At 38.4% G+C, this 26,101-nt stretch overlaps 1 protein-coding gene across 1 annotated transcript in view; it reads right to left on the reverse strand.

Annotated features, from left to right (window-relative positions):
• LOC114023500 (WD repeat-containing protein 19-like) overlaps positions 1-26,101 on the reverse strand; it is a 181,736-nt gene that overhangs the window by 47,228 nt on the left and 108,407 nt on the right. Inside the window, exons 28-29 of the mRNA XM_027836165.1 lie at positions 20,296-20,364; positions 6,928-7,005 (exon numbers count right to left, since the gene is read on the reverse strand). Of these exons, the coding sequence (XP_027691966.1) occupies positions 6,928-7,005; positions 20,296-20,364 (147 nt within the window). The remainder of the gene's footprint in view (positions 1-6,927; positions 7,006-20,295; positions 20,365-26,101) is intronic.

Raw genomic sequence — 26,101 nt, forward strand, 5'->3', positions numbered from 1 at the left:
ATTGCTGGGAAAATTAAAAAACAGTTTGGCAAAAACTAGGTGTAGACCAACATATGAAAGCATATACCAAAATAAGACCAATGTAGGTACATGATTTAGACATAAAGGGTAATATCATAAGCAAATTAGGGGAGCATTGAAAATTTTACCTGTCAGATTTATGGATAAAGAAAGAGTTTATGACCACACAAGGGAGAGAGAGGGTCATGAGAAGTAAAATGGATAATTTTCATTACACTAAATTTAAAAAGGTTTTGCACAAACAAAACCAATGCAGCCAAAATTAGAAGGAAAGGTGGAAACTGGGGAATAGGGGGGAGGATGTACAGCATGTTTCTCTGATAAAGGTCTCATTTCTCAAATATATAGGGAACTGAGTCTAATTTATAAAAAATAAGGGCCATTCCTCAATTGATAAATGGTTAAAGGATATGAACAGATAGTTTTCAGAAGAAATTAAAACTACCTATAGTCATATGAAAAAATTTTCTAAATTCACTATTGATTAGAGAAATGCAAATTAAAACAACTGTGCGGTACCACGTCCTACCTATTAGATTGGCTAACATGACAGAAAAAGGAAAAGGACAGATCCTGGAAGGATGTGGAAAATAGGGACACTAATGTACTGTTGGTGGAGTTGTGAACTGGTCCAACCATTCTGGAGAACAATCTGGAACTATGCCCTAGTTCATATTCCTCTCCACCCTAATAATACTAGGGGACTTCAACATACATATTGATACTCCCTCAAATACCCTAAATTCCTAGTTCTATAATTTGTCCAAGTTCCATGACTTTATTTCCTAGTCTACTTAATCAAGGAGATTGTCACACACTTGATCTGGCCATCACTCACAATTGTTCCACTTTCATGATCATAAACTCTGAAATTCTCTCTTCTGATCACATTTTATCATTTACATCTTTACTTCTGCCTTATGATCCCTCAACCTGTTCTTCATCTCCACAATTACCTAAAACCTCTCTCATCCCTCAGTTCTTTACCAGGCCATCACTCTTCCACTGGCTACATTCTCCTCCTTTCACCACCTTCACCCTTTGGGGAAATAATTCATCTCTCCATGATCTTATACTCTGAAATTCCCTGCCTTCTCTTATTGCCAATAATGCCGTGTCCAACCTCAACACTAAATGTCAACTCCTTTATGCTTAGTCACATGATACTGGAGTTGAAACAGCTGAATGGGTCTCCTGCAAATTTATGTTACCTAATCTCCTTAGCAGATGTCGAAAACTTTTTCATCTTACCTCAAATGCACAATAGCACCCCCTCCTCAGTACAGAGGATTCCTGCTCAACTCCATACATCACCAAAGAAAAAGGCATTCATTGAAAGATCCCTCTTCTCCTTTCCTCTCCATCTCACATTAGTCAGGCATCTTCCCCCACTATATCCTTAATTCCATGCTCAGAGGAAGACAGGGTACTTCTTCTTTTTTTTTTTTTAAGCCAGTTGGGGTTAAGTGACTTGCCCAGGGTCACACAGTAAGTGTCAAGTGTTTGGTCTGAGGTTGAATTTGAACTTCAGGGCAGGTGCTCTATCCACTGCGCCACCTAGCTGCCCCGACAGGGTACTTCTTAACAAGGCCAACCCCTCTGTACGTGCCTGTTTGTTTCCATCCTCTCCCATCTAATCCAGTAGATTGCCCCTACTATCATCTCTATTCCATCACTTCATCTACAGCAAATGGCCCTGTCATCCCTACTCTCACCAATCTTCAATGTCCCCATATTTATTAGTTGCTTCCATGCTCCCTATAAACACATCCATGTTTTACCTGATCCTCAAAAAATGTTCACTAGATCTGATGGTCTCAGCTAGTTATCACCCTATATCTCTCCTCTCCTTCATCACTAAATTCCTTGAGAAAGCTATATCCTCTAGAGGTTTCCACTTTCTTTCCTCTCACTAAATTCTAAACCCTCTGCAATCTAGTTTCTGACCTAATCACGTAATTGAAACTGTTCTCTCCAAAGTTTTCAATGATCTAACTGCCAAATCCAAAAGCCTTTTCCATTCATCTTTCCTGACCTCTCTTCTGTCTTTATCACTGCTGATCATTCTCTTCTGGATATTCTCTCCTCTCTAGATTTTGGTGACACTCTTTTCTCATGCTTCTCCTTCTACCCATCAATTTCTTCAGTCTTCTTTGATGGTTTTTTTCTCCTGCCCTGGGCCCTTTTCTCTTCTCCCTCTCTACTATCTTGATTGGTGGATCAGCTCCCATGATTCAATTATCATCTCTAAGCAAAGATTGGTTCTCTGATCTACATATCTAGCCCTGAGCTCTCTCTTGAGCTCCAATCTCATATCACCAATTGCCTCTTGGACATATCAAACTGGATGTCTTTTAGAAATCTCATATATATATATATATATATATACTTATATTTAAATTCATATATGAGACGCCATCTCGTTTCTAGATTTTTACAGCACTGCTGCTTCTCCTGTCTGGATGCTCTTCAGTCATCTCCCAGGTAATGTGTCACTGATCTTCCCCAAGGCCCCTTCCTCGAAGCCTCTTCTTCCTCTGTATGTACCATTACGCTTGGTGATTTCATCAGCTCCTATTGCTTCTACGCAAATGATTCCCAAATGTGCAGAGCTAGCCCTAAACTCTTACCTGAGCTCCAGCCTCACATTGCTAACTTTTCTTTTGGACATCTCACACTGGAAGTCCTTTACACATCTGAAAATCAGTAAGTCCAAAAGAAAACTTGTTTTCCTTCCAAACCCTCCCCTCACCCCAACTTTCCTACTGCTGTTGAGGCCACTACTACCCTCACATCACCCAGATTTGCAACATTGGAATCATTACATATATGTCCCCTTCTCTTAGAGGTGAGGTGGTAAATGTTTAAGAACCTATTCCTGGGGCAGCTAGGTGGTGTAGTGGATAGAGTTCTGGTCTTGGAGTCAGGAGGACCTGAGTTCAAATCTGGCCTCAAATACTTGATACTTCCTAGCTGTGTGACCCTGGGCAAGTCACTTAACTCTGGTTGCCTCAGCAAAAAAAAAAAAGTTAAAAAAAGTTAAAAGGACCTATTCTTTTCAGGGAAGGAAGAGGGTGGGAAGTGTGCCCTACAATCTACATTGCAAACATTTTTTGCATCACTTTCTTAAGTCTAGACAATCAACAAAACAATTGAGCCCTGATTTGTAGCATTTGCTGATATGAGGTGTAAATGATAACACTGAAAATTTAACAATCAGCTCTTTCAAGCCTATTTGAACTGGCTCCAGCACATCCCTGTTTTTTCTTCACTCACACAGCCACCAACTTAGTTTAAAGTCCTCATCATCTCTTCTGTGGACTATTGAAATAATTGCTCTCCCTTCCTCAAGTCTTTCCCCACTCCAGGACATTCACCACTTAGCTATCAAAGTGATTTTCCTAAATCATAGGCACATATATGCCACTCCTGTTCTTCATAAGTGCCAGCAACTCCATATTACCTCCAAGATAAAATATGAAGTCCTCTGTTTAGCATTTAAAGCTCTTCACACCCTGACCCCTCCTTACCTTTCCAGTCTTCTTAAATATTATGCACCTTCATATACTCTAAAATCCAGCTACACTGGCTTACTAGATATATCCTTTTCCAACAAATATATCAGACAATAGGGAGATGGGCTAAATTAAGGGTAACAAAAAACTCTGGGAGATTGCAGGGAAGGGAGATTGGAAGTCCCACTTCTTGTGAGCAAAGGACTGGGGAGTGCCAGCTGAACTGAACTAGACTGCAAGGCTGGGGAATCCAGCTGGCAAGGGGAAAGATTAGCTGGCACCAGAGGAGGGGGAGGAGTGAGGGGAAGAGATACCACCAAGACTTTGGCTAAGGCCAAGGCCTCGGTGTTCCTTTCCCCAGGGAGAAGGGCCAGGGGAGGAAGTGCTGAAACAAGGCTCTGGTCAGAAGCCTGAGTACGGGTCGCCTCAGAATAAGGGCCTGGGGAAGAAATGCAGGGTAGGAGACATAGAAGGTGAATGAAGCAGGAAACGAAGGGAGGGAAGGCTAGAGGAAAAGGGAAGGAAAACCAGGGGAAAGAGGGAATGGGCAAGGAGGGGGGGCATGGGAAACAGGGAGGGCCAGAGGAGAATGGGGAGTGGCAGGAGGGAACAAGGGAGAATGGGGAGCAGCAGGGGGAGTCAAGGGAGAATAGGGAGCAGGAGGGGTTGGGGTTGAACAGGGAGCAGAAGGAGGGACCTAGGGAGAATGGAGTGGAGACAGGAGCTGGGGAGGTGGTGCTAACAGAGGCTGAGAAGAGGGGAGTGCTATAGTACTGGGGGCCATAAGAAGAGGGTCATCCAAAAAGTCTAGTTGATCCGCATTCCCCATTTGTGGAGCAGCTCTAGCATCTTACAATCTTTTCTGAGAATGAGGTCACAAGAAAGCTCAACAAAAGTCATTATGTAGGAAATCTCCACCCATTTTCTTTCTCTGCAACAGTAAAGTTCTAACTCTGAGAGAGTATTTTGCTGTAATGTCCCAAAAATGGGCCATGCCTCATAATTTTCCAGGTGATACTGAGGCCAAATGGTGCTGCAAAAAAAACACCAGCTTTTTCTTTTTAAGTTCTTTAGAGAAACTAATTTTTTTTTTCCAATTTTGTAAAAGACAGCCCAAAGGTGAATTTTGGGGAAGAGGATTGACCCTTTGCGGGTGTGGGGGTTGGAAGTTCCTCCCTCCTTAAAGGATGACTTGGAAATAAGCCTCAGGAAACAAACAAAAAAACCAAGAGCCCCCAAAAATACCTGAAGTTTTCCCAACTCCCTAGGGCCGAGAGAATTGAGACGATTGGGCCTACACTTCCGATAGGGAGTCCGAAGGTATGCCCAGGTCCATGGCCTCCAACAGAACCACTGGACCCAGAGCCGGAGAGCATCAGGGTGAGTTCAAGACAGCCTCATAGCTATCTGACCTATTGGGACCTGAGAGGTCAGGCCCAAAAAGCACTTCCAAGACAAGCCTTCCTAGGTGCTTGGAAATCCATCGACTACAGGGCAAGAAAGAGACTGGGGAGAAGAGAGGCTTAGGTACCTTCCAGTCTTGGCTGGAGAAGAACTTGGAATCAGGCAGTTTTTCCTAGTCAGGGAACCATATGTTGAGGTTTAGGGGTGCTGGGACCCCAAAATCACAACGCATTGGTCCCGCCCAAATGAATTCAACTCAAGCCTTCTTTCATCCAAAGATAAGGTTTATTAAAGATCCATCATATTGGCCAGACTCTTAAGGAATCTGAACATTTGTGAGCTATTAGCTAGATTATAAGAACCTGAACCTCGACTAGATTTTAAGAATCTCAGCCCAAAAAGATATTTTATATACTGATTCTGCACTGGAGGAACATACTTATCATACTTATCCTCATAAGACATGCCATATATCATCTCTTTGCTGTTCTCCAAGTCTGGAATGTTCTCCTTCCTCACCATCACCACTTAGTTTCCCTATATGCCTTCAAATCTCAGTTTAAATTCGATGTTATGCAGGAGGTCTTTCCCAGTACCCACCAGTTTAGTGCAACTATAATTGTATACAATATATTATTTTGAATCCCATTACAAATGTAAAATTACTACTGTACGGACAAAGTTAAATCATGCTGAATAATTTAAAACATTTAAGAGAGAGTATCCAGTTGATTTTATATCAACTATAAAAAAAAATTTAACTAATCACTACCAGAATAATGTACCGCATCTAGTAATTCAATTTCTTATAATTTGGTAATTCTTTGAATTTAAAACTACTACAGAAAAATATGAAATTATATTGTATGGAGGTAGCATAGTGCAGAAGAAAGAGTGCTGTATTTAGAGTCAGAGTATTTAGGTTTGAGGCCCAGTTCTACCACAACTCATTTGAACTTTCTGGGCTTCTTGGATAGAGATTAAAGGGATGGGATTAAATGATTTCTGAGGACTCTTCCAGCTCTAAATCTTATGACCCTTGGACTTGAAATAGTCACATATACTCTTTTCCAATGAACATATCAATATATAAAGCAAAAAATTAATTACATGGGAAGAAACTTCATTAATTTGATTTTAAAACTTGTGATACTTTGGATATAGAACAAAATTTGGACAGAGATTATGAACCCTTATATTATTAACCATTATATGCTTTCTGTCGCAAAATACTGGTCAATTTCATCCATTTATGAAAAAAATTTGTAGAAAGTGTTCTATATGCATAGTGTTCTGGGACAAAAAGATATTTAATATACTAATTCTATGATGGAGAAACATACTTATCAATACCATCTCCCTCCTGGTGGTGGGGTTGTTTTGCTTTTTATTTTCTCTATAATATTATATGTATAATGTAATATTACCTCTTTTGTCTTACAATGCTATTATATCTGTGTTTTTAGATACTCTGATACCTTGCACAGCACCTTGATCATACGAAACTATACCTGAGGTCAACTTAACTATTCACAAACACGACTACTAGTACCAACTTTACTGTGACCCTCTCTTTGCTCCAGTCTTAGTTTCTGATACAACATCAGGAAGATAACTAGATTAAAATTTTGTATAAGTTCACACCGTATTCTCCCCATCTCACACCCAAATGCTACATTCTGAGCAGTGGTACCTCTTCTTTTCCAAAATTCAACTTACATTCTTAAATATTTAAAAACTGACAAGTTTTCGATATGTTCAGGCTTTAATTAAACTGTTTTTTGTTTAAAACTTTGTAATTCAAACTTCTCACCAATTTAAATTACTTCTTACCTCTATCCCATATTAGTATGAATTAGGAAGGTTTTGTAATTTTTAGTAGGTGATAATGGGACTTAAGTAGAATTCATTTGCAGAAAACTTATGTGAAAGCATTTGACACATCAGAATATTTCTGAAAACAGCACAGGTCTGATGACTTTAATACCTTGGGCATGCCATCACTTTCACCCACGAGATGATCTATGAGTTTATTGGTCAGTGACTCATCATTTGCCTGTCCAACCTATTAAAGGAAAACAAAATCAATTACTTGTAATATTTCTCTAAAAATCCTTCGAGCTTATTATCAAAATATAAATTTATCTAAATTAAACAGAAATCAGTCCAGACATCATCACTGAACATAGATATCAAGAGGTCTTCATGTTTCCCTGAGTTTATCACTGCCACCCTCTCCTTCTCTGAGAACCTGCCCAGAAGTAGTTATCTAAGGTTGAAGGAAAGTGGTGGGAGCAACAGAAACTAATTTTGCACACTTTTAGATACAAATCATGAATATAGCACCTACATAGCTATTAATGCCATTATGCCAACCCCAAAAGAATTCAAAGTGTCAGAATTTATGGTTATGGCAATCTAACCTTCTTTCATGTTGTTTTCTAGAAGCACAAGGTGCAAAGAATGAGTGATGGCCAAGTGAAGTATAAGTCAATAATGGATAAGTATATGTGATTTAGGTTCCTCAGTTTGAGTGACCTGCTCATGTCTATAAGGATTTAATAGTGGGAGAAGAATTAATTATAATTTTCCTTTATTAAAAATGAAAATTTGTGATAATGAATAGTACTCTTCTTTTGGTTTCCATAAAAAGATGCCAGAAGTAAATGCAAGGAAGGAGCAGAGAAAAAAAAGATATTGAATTTGTCATTTTATACTAGCTTTGCATGCAAAAAAGTTAAATGTTAACTTTTTTCCTTTAATATTAAATTTAAATCTTAGAAGTTGGTTGAGACCTCAGAGGCCAACTCTATCTGAATGGAAATCCTTCTACAGAATCCATCAATATAGGTTCTGCTTGAAGGCCTCCAATGAGAGTGAGCATACTACCTTCTGAGGCAGTCCATTCAGTTTTTGGATATCTCTAACTGCTAAGAAATTCTCTCATATATATGGGCATAAATCATTATCACTGCAGTTTTCATTGCTCTTAATTTTGGGGCTAAGTAAAACAAGCTAAATCACTGTCCTATATGACAGCCCTTCAAATACTTGAAAGCAAGCCTCTTCTCTAGACTAAACATCCCCAGATCCTTCAATATGATCCTCATGGCATGGTTTTTAGTCCCTTGATCAACTGGATCACTCTCTTTTTTGAACCTAGTCTAATTTTTTCAACATCCTTCCTAAAATGTTGCATACAGAATAAAACATAATACTTCAAATGTAATCTGACCAGGGCAGATAACAGTAGGACCACCTTCATTATGAATACTCTGTGAAATACAGAGAGAAAGGTAATTTGGCTGGATCACAGACAGTGGAAGAGGTAGTAATGTCCAATTAGGTTGGAGAGATAGTTTAGAGCCTGTCTTTCATAACCTTCAAGGGTTTTGGCTAAACAGAGAAATTTATATTTTACCCTAGAAGTGAAAGGAAGCCACTGGAGTTGAGTAGTGGAATCACATGGTTAGATCTGCACTTAAGGAAAATTAACTTTTAGAAACATTTGGCAACTAATTTGGATATGTGGAATGAGGATAATGCTACAGTTATGAACCTGACTAGACTGATAGTGACAACTTCACCAGAAATAGGTAAATTTAGGATAAGGAAGGGTTTGGGGGAAAAGATATTGAATTCCATTTTGAACACATTGAGTTTGAGATACCTATGGGACATCAAGTAAGAAATTTCCAATAGGCAGTGAGTGGTTCTAAGATGAAAGGGTGGAAGGAAATAAGCATTTAAATAGTGTCTACTATGTGCCATTTACTCTGCTAAGCATTTTCCAAATATTAGCTCATATGATCCTCACAACAACCTTGAAAGATAGGTGCTGGTATTGTCCCCATTGTGCAGTGGAGGAAACCAAGGCAAGCAAAGGCTAAGTAACTTGCCCAAAGTCACACACCTAAAAAATGTCTGAATATTTAAACTCAGGTTTTCCTGATTCCAGGCTCAGGCTCTCTCCACTATAGCACCCAGCTGCCTCTTGCAAGTGACTAAACAGATACATGAATCACCTATATAGAGATGACGACTGCACCCATGGGTGATGTCAACCTTCTATAATGGTGAGCCTTCTTCCCGTCCCCCTAGCTTCTCCGATTGATTGGCACCGCTCTCATTTTCTTTCTATGTCCAATCTTTAACCTCTCCTTATCTATAAGTTCCTTCCCTATTACCTATAAAGATATCGTGATCTCTCTCACACTTAGAAATTGTTATAAGATACTCCTTTCTCCACTAGCTATCATCTTATGCCTCTCTTCCTCATGGCTAAACTCCTTGAGAAAGCGATCTGTTTTGGGAGCCTCTACTTCCTTTCCTCTTACTCAAATCCAAATCCTACGGAATCTGGCTGCCAACCTCATCACTGAAGTGAAATTACCCTTTTCAAAGTTACCAGTGATCTCACAATTACCAAATCTAATGGACTTTCATTAGCTCTCATCCATCCTGACCTTCCTTCAGAATCTGACCCTGGTAACCATGCTCTCCTCTCTGGGTTTTTGTGATACTGCTCTCTGGTGGTTGCCTTCTTGACCGGCTACTCCTTGTCCTTTGCTTATTCATCATTGATTATGATAGGAGTTGAATCTATTTTATGTAGACTGGCCTAGTTTTCCTTTGAGAGGACAAAGAGCCATCCTCAGGATTTGATTGATCTGCAGGAATAAGGCTTGGTTTGACTTCCTTGACACCTAAGATATGTCTATGGAGAACTAGTGATGCAGAAATGTATGGAAATTGTCACTGCTCTTCAAGTATGGTTTTCTATTCTAGTGTTGTTGTTGTAGTAAATGCAGAGATGGAATGGAATAATGTTTTATTTGAATTAACAATCAGGAATTGTATCTTTTTTTAACCTTATTTTAAGTAGTTGCTTTTATTGCATTTTATTGTCTGGTAGTATTGCACTGCATTTTAATTCTGAACCTGAATCACTATATTATCCTTACCTAGACCCAGTCCAGAATATTTGAAATTAGTCAGCAGAAATGAGTAATGATGACTTGATGGTTCATTTCATTAATGAAGTGGAGGAAAAGTGATTGGAAGAAAGAGTGCCTCAAGTGACTAGACAGGCAGATATAGGACTTTGGAAGCCTGTGACTGTAGCCCTTTTAGAAATATATGAGGAGCCCTCTCCAAGGGATAAGGAGGTCTTTTGACTCTCTAGGATTAAGCACTGAGTGCTTAAGGAGCTTAAACCTTGAACCTATCTCACTACTATCCCAGCAGAAATACTATCTATCCCCTGGGGAGTCAGACAGTGGATAGGTTTTCCCACCAAAGAACCCGGGGTTTTACAGAAGTTAAACAGCAACCTGTGTCATCAGAAAAATTGTTAATGATGGTGTGACTTAATAGGAGCAATGTGGAGGAGTTTTTTGTCTTGTTTTGCTATCAGAATTCGATCACATGGTAAGCTTATAGAGGATTTGCTCTTACAACATCAGTTGAATCAGTTAGAGGCCCAAAATGGGGTCTGCTTTTTCCTTTTTAATATGGCTAAAACAGAAAGTTACACGTATCTGGTTACACAAAGATGAAATCCCTCAGTAGCTGATTTCCTAATGGGGAACATCAAGGAAATCAGGATAAGATCCTTAAAAGAGATATGTTTGATAGACTGGATCGATTCCTTCTTCCCACAACTTATGCCCAGCTTTATTAGGGTACAGTTAGATCCCTTCTTGTGGGTAGCTTCACCTGAGTGGTGCTAGGCTTTAGCTATGTTATGCCTAAGCACTAGAGCTTCCCTACTGGACTACCATAAAGGCTTGGGCAGATCAAGTGGTGAGCAGGTGATAGGGTCTGATCCAGTGGCCACTTGGGAAAATAGGATTATTCAAGCAAACCATAAGTCTATCAGCCTCTAGGGATTGTAGTAAGCACATGGTTATTCTGAACCACCTAAGTCTGCACCAAGTTGAGAGACCACTGCATAGAATGTCTCCTTAGAGTGAAGACAGGTTTCAAGGCTGAGGCTATTGTTTCAACTGTAGGACAGCAAAGTGACCAGGTCATATCACTGAGTCACAGTGGTTTGGGAAGGAGGGATGAGCATGTAAGTGTAAAAGGAGTTTGAGAACTGACTAGCAATTTGGCATTGTAGTTCAGAGGAACAAACATTTCTTCTCAGCCTTAAGAGCAGTTTGGAATTATCCAGATCTTTGAGCCAGAAGGTAGACTAGACATAAAGTTAGGCATTCTTAGAAGTGTACACTCAGTTTATAGGGCACAGGATGAGAAGAAGGAGTTTGGACTTCAAGAGTTGATTAGCAGCAGCAGTAGAGAGTTAATACCTCCAGCCCTGGCCACAACTCAACAAGCTGAGCAAGAAAAAATCAGTGGCACAGGAACAACATGTGAAAAGAAAAACCAAAAGAACACACAGTAGAAAAATGAAAGGTGGACTGAGCTATAGCAGAGACTGAGAGGATAAAATTTGGGTTGAAGCTACTGGTTATACCCACGTCTTCAAAGACTGAGGAAAATTACAAAAAAAGGTCTGCTCTTTCCCCAGTTTCCCCTACCCATGCCTTCCAGTAAGACAATGTAATATACTTTACTCTCTTCCTTTCCCTAAATATTTCCTAGTTCCTATTTTTTGTTTTGTTTTATTTTTGCTTCAAACAAAAAGAGGACAAATGTAATCTAAAAAAAATTTTAAATTATGGCAAAGTGTCCAAAAACAATTTGTCTGAATGTTAGGAATTTTTTTAACTATGCTCTGAGCTATTGGAATTACAGTATTTTTTTCTAATATTTCTTCTAAATTACAAAATAGAGAAAAGGGGCTACCTTGACTTGAAAGCTATTATATTGCCCTTAGACTTTAAAAAAAAAAAAAAAGGAAATACTTGTTTATAACAGGATGTTGTTGATTAAATTTCTAATGAGAAAAAGAATCGAGAAGAAAGGGTAGCAGAGAAAAGTTTACACTGTAAACTATCCTCCAGGGAAGAGAAAGGAAAGGTATGGGAAGGATTCATGTCTGTTCCCATCCAGCAGAGCAGGTAGAAGGGAATAGAAACAACTGAGTGCCAGATAGCCAACTCTACACTCCATAGCCACACCACAAGTCCATATATGAGGAGCTGCTAGCAGCTGGGTTACCCTGTACACCATATATGCCCTTTATCTAGAAACACTCACAGGTCCACAGAAGTATCCCAGTTTCCATGGAATTTTGAGGAGAAAAACCAAGGGAAGGCTTACTTTTGTTCAGATGGAAATAGGTAGAATTCCCCCTTCTAGGCCACAGTTGTGGCGGCTAATCATGGAAAGTGTATCCTAGGCATGGATGTTAAGAGTTTGGGAAATCAATACCTTTACAGATACATATGATAGCTGCTATGCTAATTATGGGCCAAAAGACCTTAAAGTATCCTGAATCATCTCAGATAGTATTAAACAATATCAGGTCTATATAGAGTGAAAAATATTTCTTCCTTAGTAATGGGAATGAAGAAAGATGAAACACTTCACTATACAAACTCCTGTTATAATAATCTTATGTAACTATTGAAAAGGTAGAGAGTATCTGGAAGCTTACAGTAGATAATCAAAAACAAAATTTGTGCTCATCATTGAAGCTGTTCTGGACCTTGTCAATGTGTTAGACCAGGTATCCTAGGGTCCAGGTGAGTGGTATGGGCCTACTAATCATGCCCATCTGATGGGCGGTGACCTAAAAGAGGGTCCATTTCCTGAGGGGAGTCCATCACTATACTGATGTGATATTGACTGATATGAATGAGGCCACACTGGCCAAAGCCTAGTGTTGGATGGCTGCTCATATAAGAAATGAAGGTTGAAAGATCAAGCCAAAGAAAATTCAAAGTCTAACCTACTCACTTAAGTTTTGGGGAAGACATCAGATTGGGAGAATTCAGATGATTCTAGATGTAGTCCATAATATATTATTGACTCTCTTAATCCTTCAGATTGTGAGATTGCGCTCCACAGTCTTAAAAACAATCTCAGAAGCTTATTGGACTCTTTGGGTTCTGGAGAATCTCCATCTCAGTATTCTGATAGTCCCCATGCACTGAATTGTGTATAACCCTGCTTCTTTCAAATGGAGCCCAGAATAGGTTAAGAATACCTTAAGTAAGACCTAAAGTAGATTTTCCAATAGTCTTTCCCTCTGAGTCTTTTTGACCATGTGAAGCCTATGTTTTTGAGGTCTCTGTCCATAAGAACTAGGCTGAGCAGAATCTTTGGCAGACACCAAGGTTTGCTGTTCAGTAGTCATCTTTCTGATGAGGTTTTCTTGGCAAAGATAATAGAGGGGTTTGCCATTTCCTTCTCCAGTGGATTAGGCAAAAAGAAGTTAAGTGACTTGCCTCAGGTCACACAGCTAGTGAGTGTCTGAGGCCAGATTTAACCTCAGGTCCCCCTGACAGACTTAGCATTCTTTCCATTGAAAAATCTATCTGCCGCTTTGACCAGATTAAAGCATCATTGATTAGACTTTTGGAGCCTTAAGATCCCTGAAGTGGCCACCTGCCATTGAAAAACGATTCCCTGCATGTTATTGGGTCCTAGTTGCTACCGAAAAGATGACATCCGGTCATATAATTACCCTTCATTCACAGTTGCCCATTATGAGATTGGTGATGCAAAATGGTCTCTCTAACAAGATGCACAGGAGTATCTGACATGAACTTCTGGTCATGGACAATGTGAGAATTTCTTATGCTTGACTATTAACATTTGCTACAAAGGTTTTTTTTTTTTTTATTTTAAACTGAGAGTAAGGGAAGGAAGGAAATAAATAGTTGTCAATTGAAAAATAAAATGGACAAAAAAAGATCCATAGTGCATAGGGTTCTGTTGTTAAATGGAAATGTTATATTAAAGATTGTACTTATCCAGCCCCCTTGGGTGTTAGTGCTTTTTATGAACAAAGCCGTACCACTTTGCTTCCTCTGCTAGTCCAATTGGCCCCCACCTACCAAGGACTTGGGTCTTAAGGAATGCTGTTTCAGGGTTCCCTGATGCCTTGATCCATTATGAAAGGGACATATACAGCCAAGCCTCAGCATCCATTAATCCAGTAACAGAGGACACCCTGACAGATAGAAATACTAACAAGAAGTTTGCTGATTCTTCCCAATGCAAAGTTCCTTGTAGAGCATGTGAGTGCCCATCGAAGATATCATATATCCTCTGATGACCTACTTAATCGGTCTGATGCTCATGCAAGAAGAGGGAAGATTGAGAATTGGATCCATCATCAATCTGGACACAGAAACTGTGATGCTATGTTGCAGTGGGAGCAGAACTATATGATCCCCTACACTAAGGATGATGTAGTTACTTCTGATCAGTGATGCTTCACTTGCCAGTTGAGTCATTTGCCTTTAAAATATCATGTGATTGTCAACTTGCCTCTGATGAGTTGATTAATATTGTTCCTATTTCCCCTTATCTCAGGCAAGAAGTTTGCTCCTACTGAACATGATAACTTACTCAGGATGCAGCAATACATAAGTCTGCCACTCCATCAGACACCATCAGAGTTTGCACAAAACATATCTTCCTTCTTTTTAGGTACCTTTACAGGTCCCTGTACCATTGTCCCTGATCAGGGTACCCATTTTACTGGAAAGCAGGTTCAGCATTAGATCAGCCACCATCACATTTCCTGGGTTTTCCATCTCCCATGACACCCTCAGGCAGCTTGCATTACTAAATGCTGGAATGGTCTTCTAAAACAATGAGATCACAATTATACCTTTAATTATTCGGGGTTGGGTATCCCACCTCTAATAAATCAGTGTCTCTAATAAATCAGTGCTATCCTAAGAAAGTGAAGGGTTCTTCTCTGGTCTAGCAGTTGGGTTTTTTTTTGTTGTTTGTTTGTTGTTTTTTTTTTATTGTTGTTGTTGTTTTCATCTAGTCTCCAGGAAAATTTGCCTGACAAAGATGGTCTACTTCTAGATAGAGTTGCAGTAAATACTTTTTGGCTCTTCCTTATTCTGTTTCCTGTCCAGCCAACTTAACCCTGAGGTTTCTGCCCATCCAGAAGGTTCTATTCAACCCTGGGAAATCGCTGAGGTACCCCTATAATTATATGACCAGATGTCATCTTTTCGGTAGCAACTAGGACCCATCCTTTTCCCAGGATGATTTGAACAGGGTCTAGAAAGAGTTGGGAAGATACAAAAGGTAGAACTATTAGGAGGAACTTTGCTTTTTAAGGATGGTGAGGTAGGGGTGTGAAACTATGTTTTTAATAATCATAGCAAATAGGAATTCACTTGGAAGATGGAATGCTTTATCTGATTTGGTGATAATCTTTAGTCCCTGGAAGAAAGTAAGGGAGAGGAGAAGATTCTGGTAAGATGGCAGAGTAGGTGAGAAAATTCTAAACTCTCAAGATTTTCCCCCACAAAAAGAGATGAAATAGAACCTCAGGGCAAATGTCAAGCTGTAAAAATAAATAAGAATAGGAGCAGAACAGGAGTCCTCCTGGGACAATCAGAAAAGATCTGAAGAAAAATTCCAGGATGAAGTTTGATCCCTGTGAAGAGTAAACACCTCCAGGCTAGGTCATAGGTCCACTTAAACAACAAGCAGCAAGCCCTGGGGTTGGCTGGGTTGGAAGGCTACCTTGGCCCCAGCCACAGGAACTTTTACCCCAGGGATAGTAAGGGGTGTTAGGCATCTGAGTCAAGGAAGATTGAGGGAACCTCTGTTGACAAGGAATTCCAGACCCAGTTGTGCTGCCAAGGTGGGGTCAGGGGTGAGAAGGAACCAGCACACACTGGTGAGTGCAGAAGCAGTGGAGGGGGATGCTGCTGGCTATGGGCACTTACAGGAGGCTGGAGGTCTTGGTTCCAGTTCCAAGCCAGAAGGAAGAACTGACCATCCTCCATACCCAAGGACTAGAGGTGATTATAAAAACTGAACTACTACAAATTTTAAAAAAAATTCATAAGCAAAGGAGAAAAGATTCAACCATAGAGAGTTAATACGGGAATAGAGTAGACTGGGGTTTATCTTCAGAAGAAGATACAGAAGCAAAGAACTCTCTTCTATCCCAAAGAGTAACATCAAATGGTCACCTGCTCAAAAAAGAATTCATAGAAGAACTTTAAAAAAGACTAAAAATCAAATAAGAGAGATTGAGGAAAAACTGAAAAAAATTAAGTACAATCCAAGAAAAATAAGAAGATTATGAAAAAAAAGTCAACCAATTAGAAAAGGAGATCCAGAATCTTAAGGAAGAAAATGACTCCTTGAAAAACAGAATTGGGCAAGGGGAAGCCAGCAAAGTTATAAGTTATAAGAGATCAAAAAATAATAAAACAAAATCTAAAGAATGAAAAAATAGAAGAGAATGTGAAACATCTCATAAGAAAAAGATCAAAAAGAGAAAATATAAGAATAATTCGATTGCCTGACAGCTATGATCAAAAATAGAATCTTGATACAATAATATAAGAAATAATTAAAGAAAATTGTCCTGAAGCATTAGAACAAGAGAGGAAAGTAAAAACAGAAAAAAATCCACTTATCACTGAAAGACATCCTATGGGGGAATACCCATAGGAATATTAATCAAATTCAAAAATCCCCAGATCATGGATAAAATATTATGAGCAACAAGAAGAAAACAATTTAAATATGGCAATGCCAAAATTAGAATCATACAAGACAATGGTCACACTAAAAGACCAGAGGTCTTGGAACACTATATATCAAAGAGCAAACTAACTGGGGTTCTGGCCCAAAATATTCCAGCAAAGCTAAGCATAATCCTGAATGAAAAAAAATGGATATTTACTGAATTGTCAGACTTTTAGGACTTTTCATTAAAAAAAAAACCTGAACTTAATAGAAGATTTAACATATAAGAGCCAAGAGAAATATAAGGTACATACCAAAGACTAATTACAAGGGATTCAATTAGGACAGACTGTTTACCTTTTATGTATGTAAAATGTAAAACGTATGTTATAAGACTGTTAGTAATTGGGTAGTTCAGAAGAAAGACTGGCGTAGACCTGAGTATGATAAGACTTTAAAAAGTAAAACAATTTAGGAACAGCTAAAAAGAACAATTATTTTATACAAATAAGATATGAGAGGAAGAACCGATACAGAGGAATTAGATGAGGGAAGAGGGCTGTTAGTTCTGGAAACCTACTTTCTTCAGGAATGGGTTCAAGAGGGAAAAGTACATATATAAGTCTTCTTATAAAAGTCTTCTAAATATAGAAAGAAATAAAGTCTTCTAAATTTAGAGAGAAATAAAATGCTAAGGGGATAGGGAGGAGGGAAAGAATAAAGGAGGGATCCCTAGAGGGGAGAGTGAGAGAATAGGTTGAAGTGGGTTATAGAAGGGTGTTTAGATTAATGAGAATGAGAGGATAAGGGATGGATCTGTAGAGGGGAGGGTGAAGGAATAGGTCAAAGGAGGGTATAGAAGGGTGTTTAGATTTAAGGAAATGGAGGGTAAGGGGGGGATCCTTGAAGGGGGTCTAGGTTAAGTCATAGAAGGGCAAGGTAGAGAGTAGAAGTAAAGTAGAGAAGTTAGGAGGGATAGGAAATAAGAGATACACACAAACATAAAAATAAAGATCAGAAGTAGAATTTGTTAGGGAAAGTATATGTATGTATGTGTACATAAGTATATGTATATCCATATATCTATATCTCTATATAAATATATCCATACTTAATTGTAGCCTTCTGGAGGGAAGGGAGGAAGGGGGAGAAAAGTACAAAGTAAAAAGTACACAGCAGAGAACAAAAGAAAACTAACAAGGAAGCAAAGATAGACAGATCTCAACACAATGCATAGTACTTACTATATAGGCTTTCTTAAAATGGAAATTTATTGCTATATATTTTGAATCCTCTCTTACATTCTGCTGTGCACATGACATGCTTTTTTTTCTTTTCTTATTATGTATTTAAGTTTCAATATTTAATTTTATAATATATTTCTTTTCTTATTATTCATTTACATTTCAGTAATAAAAAAAGGAAAAAAATAAGGGGGAGTCTTCAACAAACCCCCGCAAAATAAGCCGGTAATCCTTCAATAGAGGGAACATAAATTTAGTATCTAAAGGAACATAATTTAGTATCATCCCCCTGATAAGGCTCTTAGGAAGATGGAGATTTTGGCAGGTGGGTCGGGGAACAGTGAATGGGTTGCAGTATAGAGTGAGTCGGGCTATCAATTTAGGTCCTGGAACAGGTTACACGCAAGTGATTTATGATCTTAGCTCCCTTGCTATATATGACCCTGTTTTGCCATAGGTATAAATGATAGTGTTGTAGGTAATGTCATTTGTGCTGTGGACCTGATCCTGATGATGATCTTATATATCATTGTTTTTACATCGAGACCTAACCTGAATTACCCTTAATATTATACCCATTGCATAAACTGTATTTTTAGAAAACTATATTATTTTATCTTTTTATTATTTGTGTTGTTTTTCCTCCAATGCTCCTTATGCTAGGCTTCCTCCCAAAATTAGAATTATTTTAAGATTATTTTAGAGGTAAAAGATTCACAAGAGAAATTTTGGGACCTTGCCACCAAGCATTGGGATGTGGTAGGAGTGGTATTTACTTTGTGCAGGCTGGATTGGTTTTCTATTAATGGGCAGGGAGACTATCTTTAGAATTTGGTTTGTTCAACAGAATAGGACTTGAATCATTGGTTGGCTTCCTGCAGCATAAAAAGTCCAGTCTATGGAGACCTGGTGGTCTTCAATTTAAGAACAAGTCCTACACCTCACAGGATCGCTTTTCTGATCTAGTGTTACCATTGCTACGGTGAATGTGGAAGCAGAATGGAATAACATTTTATCTAAATTAGCAACCAGGAAGTGTATCTTTTTAAGTATTACTCTAAATAAGGTTTTTATTGTATTTTGTGGTCCATAAGTGTTGCACTGCATTTCTATCACCAGACCAGACTAAGCTAAGCCTCGACAGAATATCCATGTCACAATATGTCTACTAATTATGGGTAAATCCCAAGGTTCTATCCTAGGTCATCTTCTTTTCCCTTTCTACATTCTCTTTTTTTGGTGACTTCATCAGATTCCATGGGTTATAATCTCTATACCACCTCTATAACACTATTTGCCAAATCTTTATGTTCAGCTCTAGACTCTTTTCTTAGCTCCAGTTCTATATCACCAATTACATATTGGACATTTCTAACTGGATGCTCTGTAGGAATATCTAATTCAATACGTCCAAAACAGAACTCATAACATTATCCCCACCCCCAACCTATCCCTCTTTCCACCTTCCCTATTGCTAACAAGAGCACTGCCATCCTTCCGGTTACCAAGGTTAACAGCTTTGGTGTCATCCTTGCTTTCTCACTTTTACTTGTTCTCCACAAATTCTCTAGCATAGATCACCTCTTCTATTCAGATAGCCATCACTTTAGTTCAGGGCTTCATTACTTGTCTCCTAAACTATCATAATAGCAATTGGTCTCCCTGCCTCAAGTCTGTCCCCTCTCCAATCCATCCTCCTTCCAGCTATTAAAATGAGTTTCCTAAAGCCCAAGTCTGACAATGTAACACCTTCCCTCCCACCAAATTCAATAAACTCCAGTGGTTTTCTATTACTTCTATTATCAAGTATAAATTTTTCTGTTTAACATTTAAATGTCTTCACAGCCTGGCCCTTTCATATTTTTCTAGTTTTTTTATACATTTCTCCCCTCCCTAAACTCTGTGATCCAACCATACTGACCTACTTTCTGATCCACACACATGACTCCATCTCTTATCTCCTTTGCATTGGCTGTCTCTTATCCTTGGAATGCATTTTCTCTTCAACTCAGCTCCAGTACCATCTTCTATATGAAGTCTTTCCTACTCTTCCCAGATGCTAGTACACTCTCCCTCCCCAAATTACATTATATTCATTTTACATGTATTAAGTATATATGCACAAGTTGCCTCTACACATTAGAATGTAAGTTCCTTGACGGCAAGAACTATTTCACTTTTGCCTTTGTATTCTCATTGCTTAATACAGTCTCTGGCACTAATGGCTTAATAAATACTTGTTGATTAATTGATAAAGCCTGTTGGGAAATATATCTAGAAAATTATCACAAGGAAAACATTCAATGACCCTTTGTAGATGTAAGGTTAGCCTTACTCCCTGCCTCATCCACATATTCTATTCATTTCTTGTGAATAGAATATTAAATCACAGAATAATTCATCATAGAAATATACACACTGCAATAACATGATAAATTCATTTAATTAAGTATGGGATTACTCAAAATAGAGTAATAATTTTTTTTCCTTAATTCTGTCTAATCATCTATATTTCTTACGGTATCAATTGCCATTTCTATGGCCATGTTATCCTCTGTGTTTGAACATTTCAGGAAATGTTTTAAAGCCTGTAACATAATAATAAATACATGAATAAAGTTAACAAATAATATAAAGAATTAGATGTATATTAATTATCCCATAATAGTATAGTCCAACAGATGTGAATACAATACAACATATTAATATTTAATTAACAGACATTATTTTAAGTAATAGCCTATCATAGCAGTGATGAAAGCCAAGAAAATTTCGACAGAAATTTAGTTTATGGGCTATTTGATTACATCAAGGTATCTACAATTCACTTCCAATTGCCAATTTCTTACTATAAGAATTTTGCTTTATAACTGTTGTCTGTTCAAGATCAAAGTGAATTTTCTACTTCCACAGTAGCACAGAGGTGTCTGACACTGGGTTCAATCAGTTAATTGTTAATATTACTGATGATCTGGAAGGATTAGTGACATTCACAGTTTCCCTATGTATAAGTAATTCTAATAAATAATGCTATTTGCTAAGTCATATTTTACTTATCAATTTCCTTTTCTTTTTTAAAATTTCTTATTTTTATTGATGCCTTTTGTCTTATATAGCCTGTATTTCTAAATATATCCCTTCCCTTTCTCCTACCACGGTGTTATCATTTGTAGTAGATTAAAAGGTAAAAAAGAATTCAGTAAACAATAACCAGCATATCAACCACATATGATAATATATGGAATATTTCACGTTCACAGTGTCTCAGCTTTATAATGAATGAAAGGAAGGGAATTTTCTCTACCATTCTCTAATATCAAGTTTCTACCCATAAATTCTCATGTGGTGTGAAGTTCGAACAAAATACGTTTTGAGAGTGTTTTTCAACATATGTACATATATACATATACGTATATATTATATATATATAGAGAGAGAGAGAGAGATGAAAGAAGCAGGACTTTGTAATGACAAGGAGATATAAGGTGGTTAATCTGAGGCAGTCTCATTGTGCATTGAGGTCTGTTTTACATTTAATTTAATTCAACAAATATTTACTGATAACCTACCATGTGCAAGACATTATTTTAGGTATTAGAGGATGAGGGAGGTCGTGCATAAGTAGATATAATAATGAGTATGACGAAAATCCTATCCTCAAAGAGTTTATAATGTGGAGTACGGGGATGAGGGTAAAGATAAAAGTAGTACATGAATAAAAAGACTAATAAAAAGGAATGATGTCATAAATGCCACGAGATGGGAGAGAAATCATATCTAATTGGGATTTCTTGGAAAGTTTCAGGGGGCAGAGCCAAGATGACAGAGGGAAAGCAGTGATTTGCTTGAGCTCTCCCCCAAACCCCTTCAAATACCTATAAAAATGGCTCTAAACAAATTCTAAAGGAGCAGAACCCACAAAAAGACAGAGTGAAACAAATTTCCAGCCCAAGACAACCTGGATGGTTGCTCGGAAACATATATTGCACTGGGCAGTGAAAGGAGTGCAGTTTGGCGTGGGCGTGCGGGCCACAGCGAACCTGGAGCAGGCCTCAGAGGACTGAATCAGAGGCAGCTGTGGTGGTCCAGACCTCTCAACCCATGAACACCAAAGACAACTTAGAAGGTCAGTAGGAAAAGTCTGTGACTGCGGTGAGAAAGGAGCTAGTTCCCAGCCATAAGTCTCGCGGCCCAGGGCCACAGCTGTTTCCTAAGCTTCCCACCCACAGACTGAGAGGGAATCGAGTGATTAATCAGAGAGGGATTGCAGAGATCCCTTTGCCAGTGCTGAGGCAGGACTCTCTTGCTTTGCCCGTGCTTAGATCTGGGTCACAGTTCTGAGGGGTGGTCCTGGGGCGAGGAGGAGTGCTAGTGTGGTGGAGCTTGTTGTGGTGGTAGAGAGGAAACACCTCACCCCTTATCATACCACCTTGGAAGAACTGAAAATGTACAGGTCCCTAGAAGTATCTCTGAAAACAGCTGTACAAACCCCTGAAGCTTGGGACAATACATTCTCCACATTGGAAGCAGACTCTTACTTACCTTAACAAAGAGTTTAAAAACTCAAGTAATTGACTGGGATCATGAGCAAACCTCGCAAAAAGAATCAGACTATATTATCTCACTTTGGTGACAAAGAAGATTAAAACATACAACCAGAACAAGACAATAAAGTTCCTACATCCAAAGCCTCCAAGAAAAATATGAATCAGTCCCAGGCCTTAGAAGAGCTCAAAAGTGATTTTGAGAAGCAAGTAAGAGAAGTAGAGGAAAAACTGGGAAGGGAAATGAGAATGATGCAAGAAAATCATGAAAAACAAGTCAACAGCTTGTTAAAGGAAACCCAAAAAAATACTGAAGAAAATAACACCTTAAAAAATAGCCTAACCCAAATGGCAAAAGAGGTCCAAAAAGCCAATGAGGAGAAGAATGACCTAAAAAGCAAAATTGGCCAAATGGAAAAGGAAGTCCAAAAGATTACTGAAGAAAATACTTCCTTAAAAATTAGAATAAAGCAATTGGAAGCTAGTGACTTTATGAGAAATCAAGACACTGTAAAACAAATCCAAAAGAATGAAAAATTAGAAAACAATGTGAAATATCTCATTGGAAAAACAACTGACCTGGAAAATAGATCCAGGAGAGAGAATTTAAAAATTATTGGACTATCTGAAAGCCATGATCAAAAAGAGAGCCTAGACATCATCTTCCAAGAAATGATCAAGGAAAACTGCCCTGATATTTTAGAACCAGAGGGCAAAATAGAAATTGAAAGAATTCACCGATCTCCTCCTGAAAGAGATCCTCAAAGGAAAACTCCTAGGAATATTGTAGCCAAATTCCAGAGTTCCCACGTCAAGGAGAAAATATTACAAGCAGCCAGAAAGAAACAATTCAAGTATTGTGGAAACACAATCAGGATAACACAAGATTTAGCAGCTTCTACATTAAGGGTCTGCAGGGCATGGAATACAATATTCCAGAGGGCAAAGGAAATAGGATTACAACCAAGAATCAACTACCCGGCAAAACTGAGTATAATCCTTTAGGGGAAAAAATGGTCATTCAGTGAAATAGAGGACTTCCACGAATTCTTGATGAAAAGACCAGAGCTGAATAGAAAATTTGACTTTCAAATACAAGACTCAAGTGGAACATGAAGAGGTAAACAGGAAAGACAAATCATAAGAGACTTATTAAGGTTGAACTGTTTACATTCCTGCAAGGAAAGATGATATTTGTTACTCATGAGACATTTGTCAGTATTAGGGTAGTTGGAGGGAAAAAATTACATGTATGTATGTATGTACATATATAGAGAGAGATATAGATATAGACAGATAGATAAATAGAGGGCACAAGGTAAGTTGAAGATGAAGGGGTCATATCTGGAGAATAAAATTAAGGGATGAGAGAGGATTATACTAGGAGAAGAAGAAAGGGAGAGGTAGAATGGAGTAAGGCTCTTACAGTGGAGGGGAAACGGGAGAAGGTGAGAGGGAATGAGTGAATCTTATTCTCACAGGATTTGACTTAAGGAGGGAATAACATGCACACTCAATTGGGTATGGAAATCTGTCTTACAGGAAAAGAGAGTGGGGAAGGGGACAAGAGAGTAGAGGGATGATAAAGAGGAGGGCAGATTGGGAAAGGGGGTAATCAGAAGCAAATACTTCTGAGGAGGGACAGGGTCAAAAGAAAGAATAGAATAAATGAAAGACATCCCCAAAGGAAAACTCCTAGGAATGTTGTAGCCAAATTCCAGAATTCCCAGGTCAAGGAGAAGACATTGCAAGCAGCCAGGAGGAAACAAGTCAAGTATTGTGGAAGCACAATGAGGATAACACAAGATTTAGCAGCTTCTACATTAAGGGTCTGGAGGGCATGGAGTATGACTACAACCTAGAATCACGTACCCAGTAAAACTGAGTATAATCCTTCAGGGTAAAAAATGGTCATTCAATGAAATAGAGGACTTTTAAGCATTCCTGTAGAAAACACCAGAGCTGAATAGAAAATTTGACCTTCAAATACAAGACTCAGGTGAAACATGGAAGAGGTAAACGGGAAAGAGAAATCATAAGAGACTTATTAAGGTTGAACTGTTTACATTCCTGCAGAGAAAGATGATATTTGTAACTCATGAGAACTTTGTCAGTATTAGGGTAGTGGGAGGGAAAAAATTATATGTTTGTATAGATAGATAGATAGAGGACACAGGATGAGTTGAAGATGAAGGAGTGATAACTGGAAAATAAAATTAGGGGGTGGGAGAAGATGATACTGGGAGAAGGAGAAAGGGAGAAGTAGAATGAGGTAAAATATCTCACATGAAAGACAAGAAAAGGCTTTTACAGTGGAGGGGAAATGGGGAAAGGTGAGAGGGAATGAGTGAATCTTATTCTCATAGGATTTGGCTTAAAGAGGGAATAACACACAATGGGGTATGGAAATCTATCTTACTCTACAAGAAAATAAGGGGGGAAGGGGACAAGAGAGCAGGGGGTTGATGGAGGGGATACTCAAAAGCAAACACTTCTGAGGAGGGACAGGGTCAAAAGAGAGACTAGAATAAATGGGGAGTAGGATAGGATGAAGGGAAATATACTTAGTTTTTCATGAGAGGCCTACTATGGAAGTGTTTTGCATGACTACACATCTATAACCTGTATCGAGATGCTTGCCTTTTCAATGAGGGTGGGTGGGGAGAGAGGAAGGGAGAAAATTTGTAACCCAAAGTTTTAAAGACATATGTTAAAAATAAAAAAAATTTTTAAAAAAAGATAAGATTTCAATGGCAAAAGCTATAAGGAGAAAACATTTCAAGCAGAGGAAATGGAATGAACAAAGTCATTGAAGTAGGAAATTATGAAGCACATTTGGAATAATGAGCTATCTTTTTTGCCTGATGCATAAAACTAATCCCTCTAGGAGAATTACCAACAGCTCAGCTGTCTCAGTGAAGAGATAATGATTTGTTGTTTGGGTTTTTTTTTCCCCTCTCCAATACACCCTTCAAATATGCCAAATTTATATTCCTAAAGCAGAGGTTTGAATACATTATTACCCCAATTCAAGAAACTTTAGTGGTTCCCTATTGCCTCTAGTACAAAATATAAACCTCTCTGTTTAGCTTTTAAAGTCCTTCACATTCTTGCCCCAACCAATCTTTTCAAATTTATTATATGCTTTGTATATTTTAGCTAAACTATCCTACTTATCATTCCCCACATACAACACTCCATACTCTGCCTCTACAGAGTGTTCCCGATATCTAGAATGCTCTTCCTTCTCACCTCCATCTCTTGGAATCCCTAGTCCATTCAAGACTCTGTAGGCCTTTCCTCATTCCACTCAATTATTAGAAATCCTCTCCCCCGCAAAAAAAAAATTGCTTTGATTTTACTTGGATTATACGTTGTATTTATTTATCTCTCTATCTATTGTTTTCCTTTCCAATACAATATAAGCCTTTTCAGGTAGAAACTGTTTTTGGTTTAGTACCCCTAGGACCTCACAGAATGCCTGGTACACAGTAAGTGCTTAATCAATGCTTACTGAATTGAATTATATGTGACCTAACCTTATTCCCTCTCCTCAAGAACTTTGCTCATTCAATGTGTCTCTTCTAAGGCATTTTCAATCTCCCTCCTCTCATTGACTCTCATTTGCATATAAACATGCTCACCCTAATACTAAAAAAAAAAATCTCTCCTTTGCCTCTTCTATCCTTCATCTCTGCTTTGTCACTCTAACAACTGAAGTCATTACTGGGATCACAAGTTAGCAAGACACACATTTATATATCATTCTACACATCCTGCT

Source organism: Vombatus ursinus, unplaced genomic scaffold (genome assembly GCF_900497805.2).
Source record: "Vombatus ursinus unplaced genomic scaffold, bare-nosed wombat genome assembly UNPS02014818.1, whole genome shotgun sequence".
NCBI classification, from domain to species: Eukaryota; Metazoa; Chordata; class Mammalia; order Diprotodontia; family Vombatidae; genus Vombatus; species Vombatus ursinus.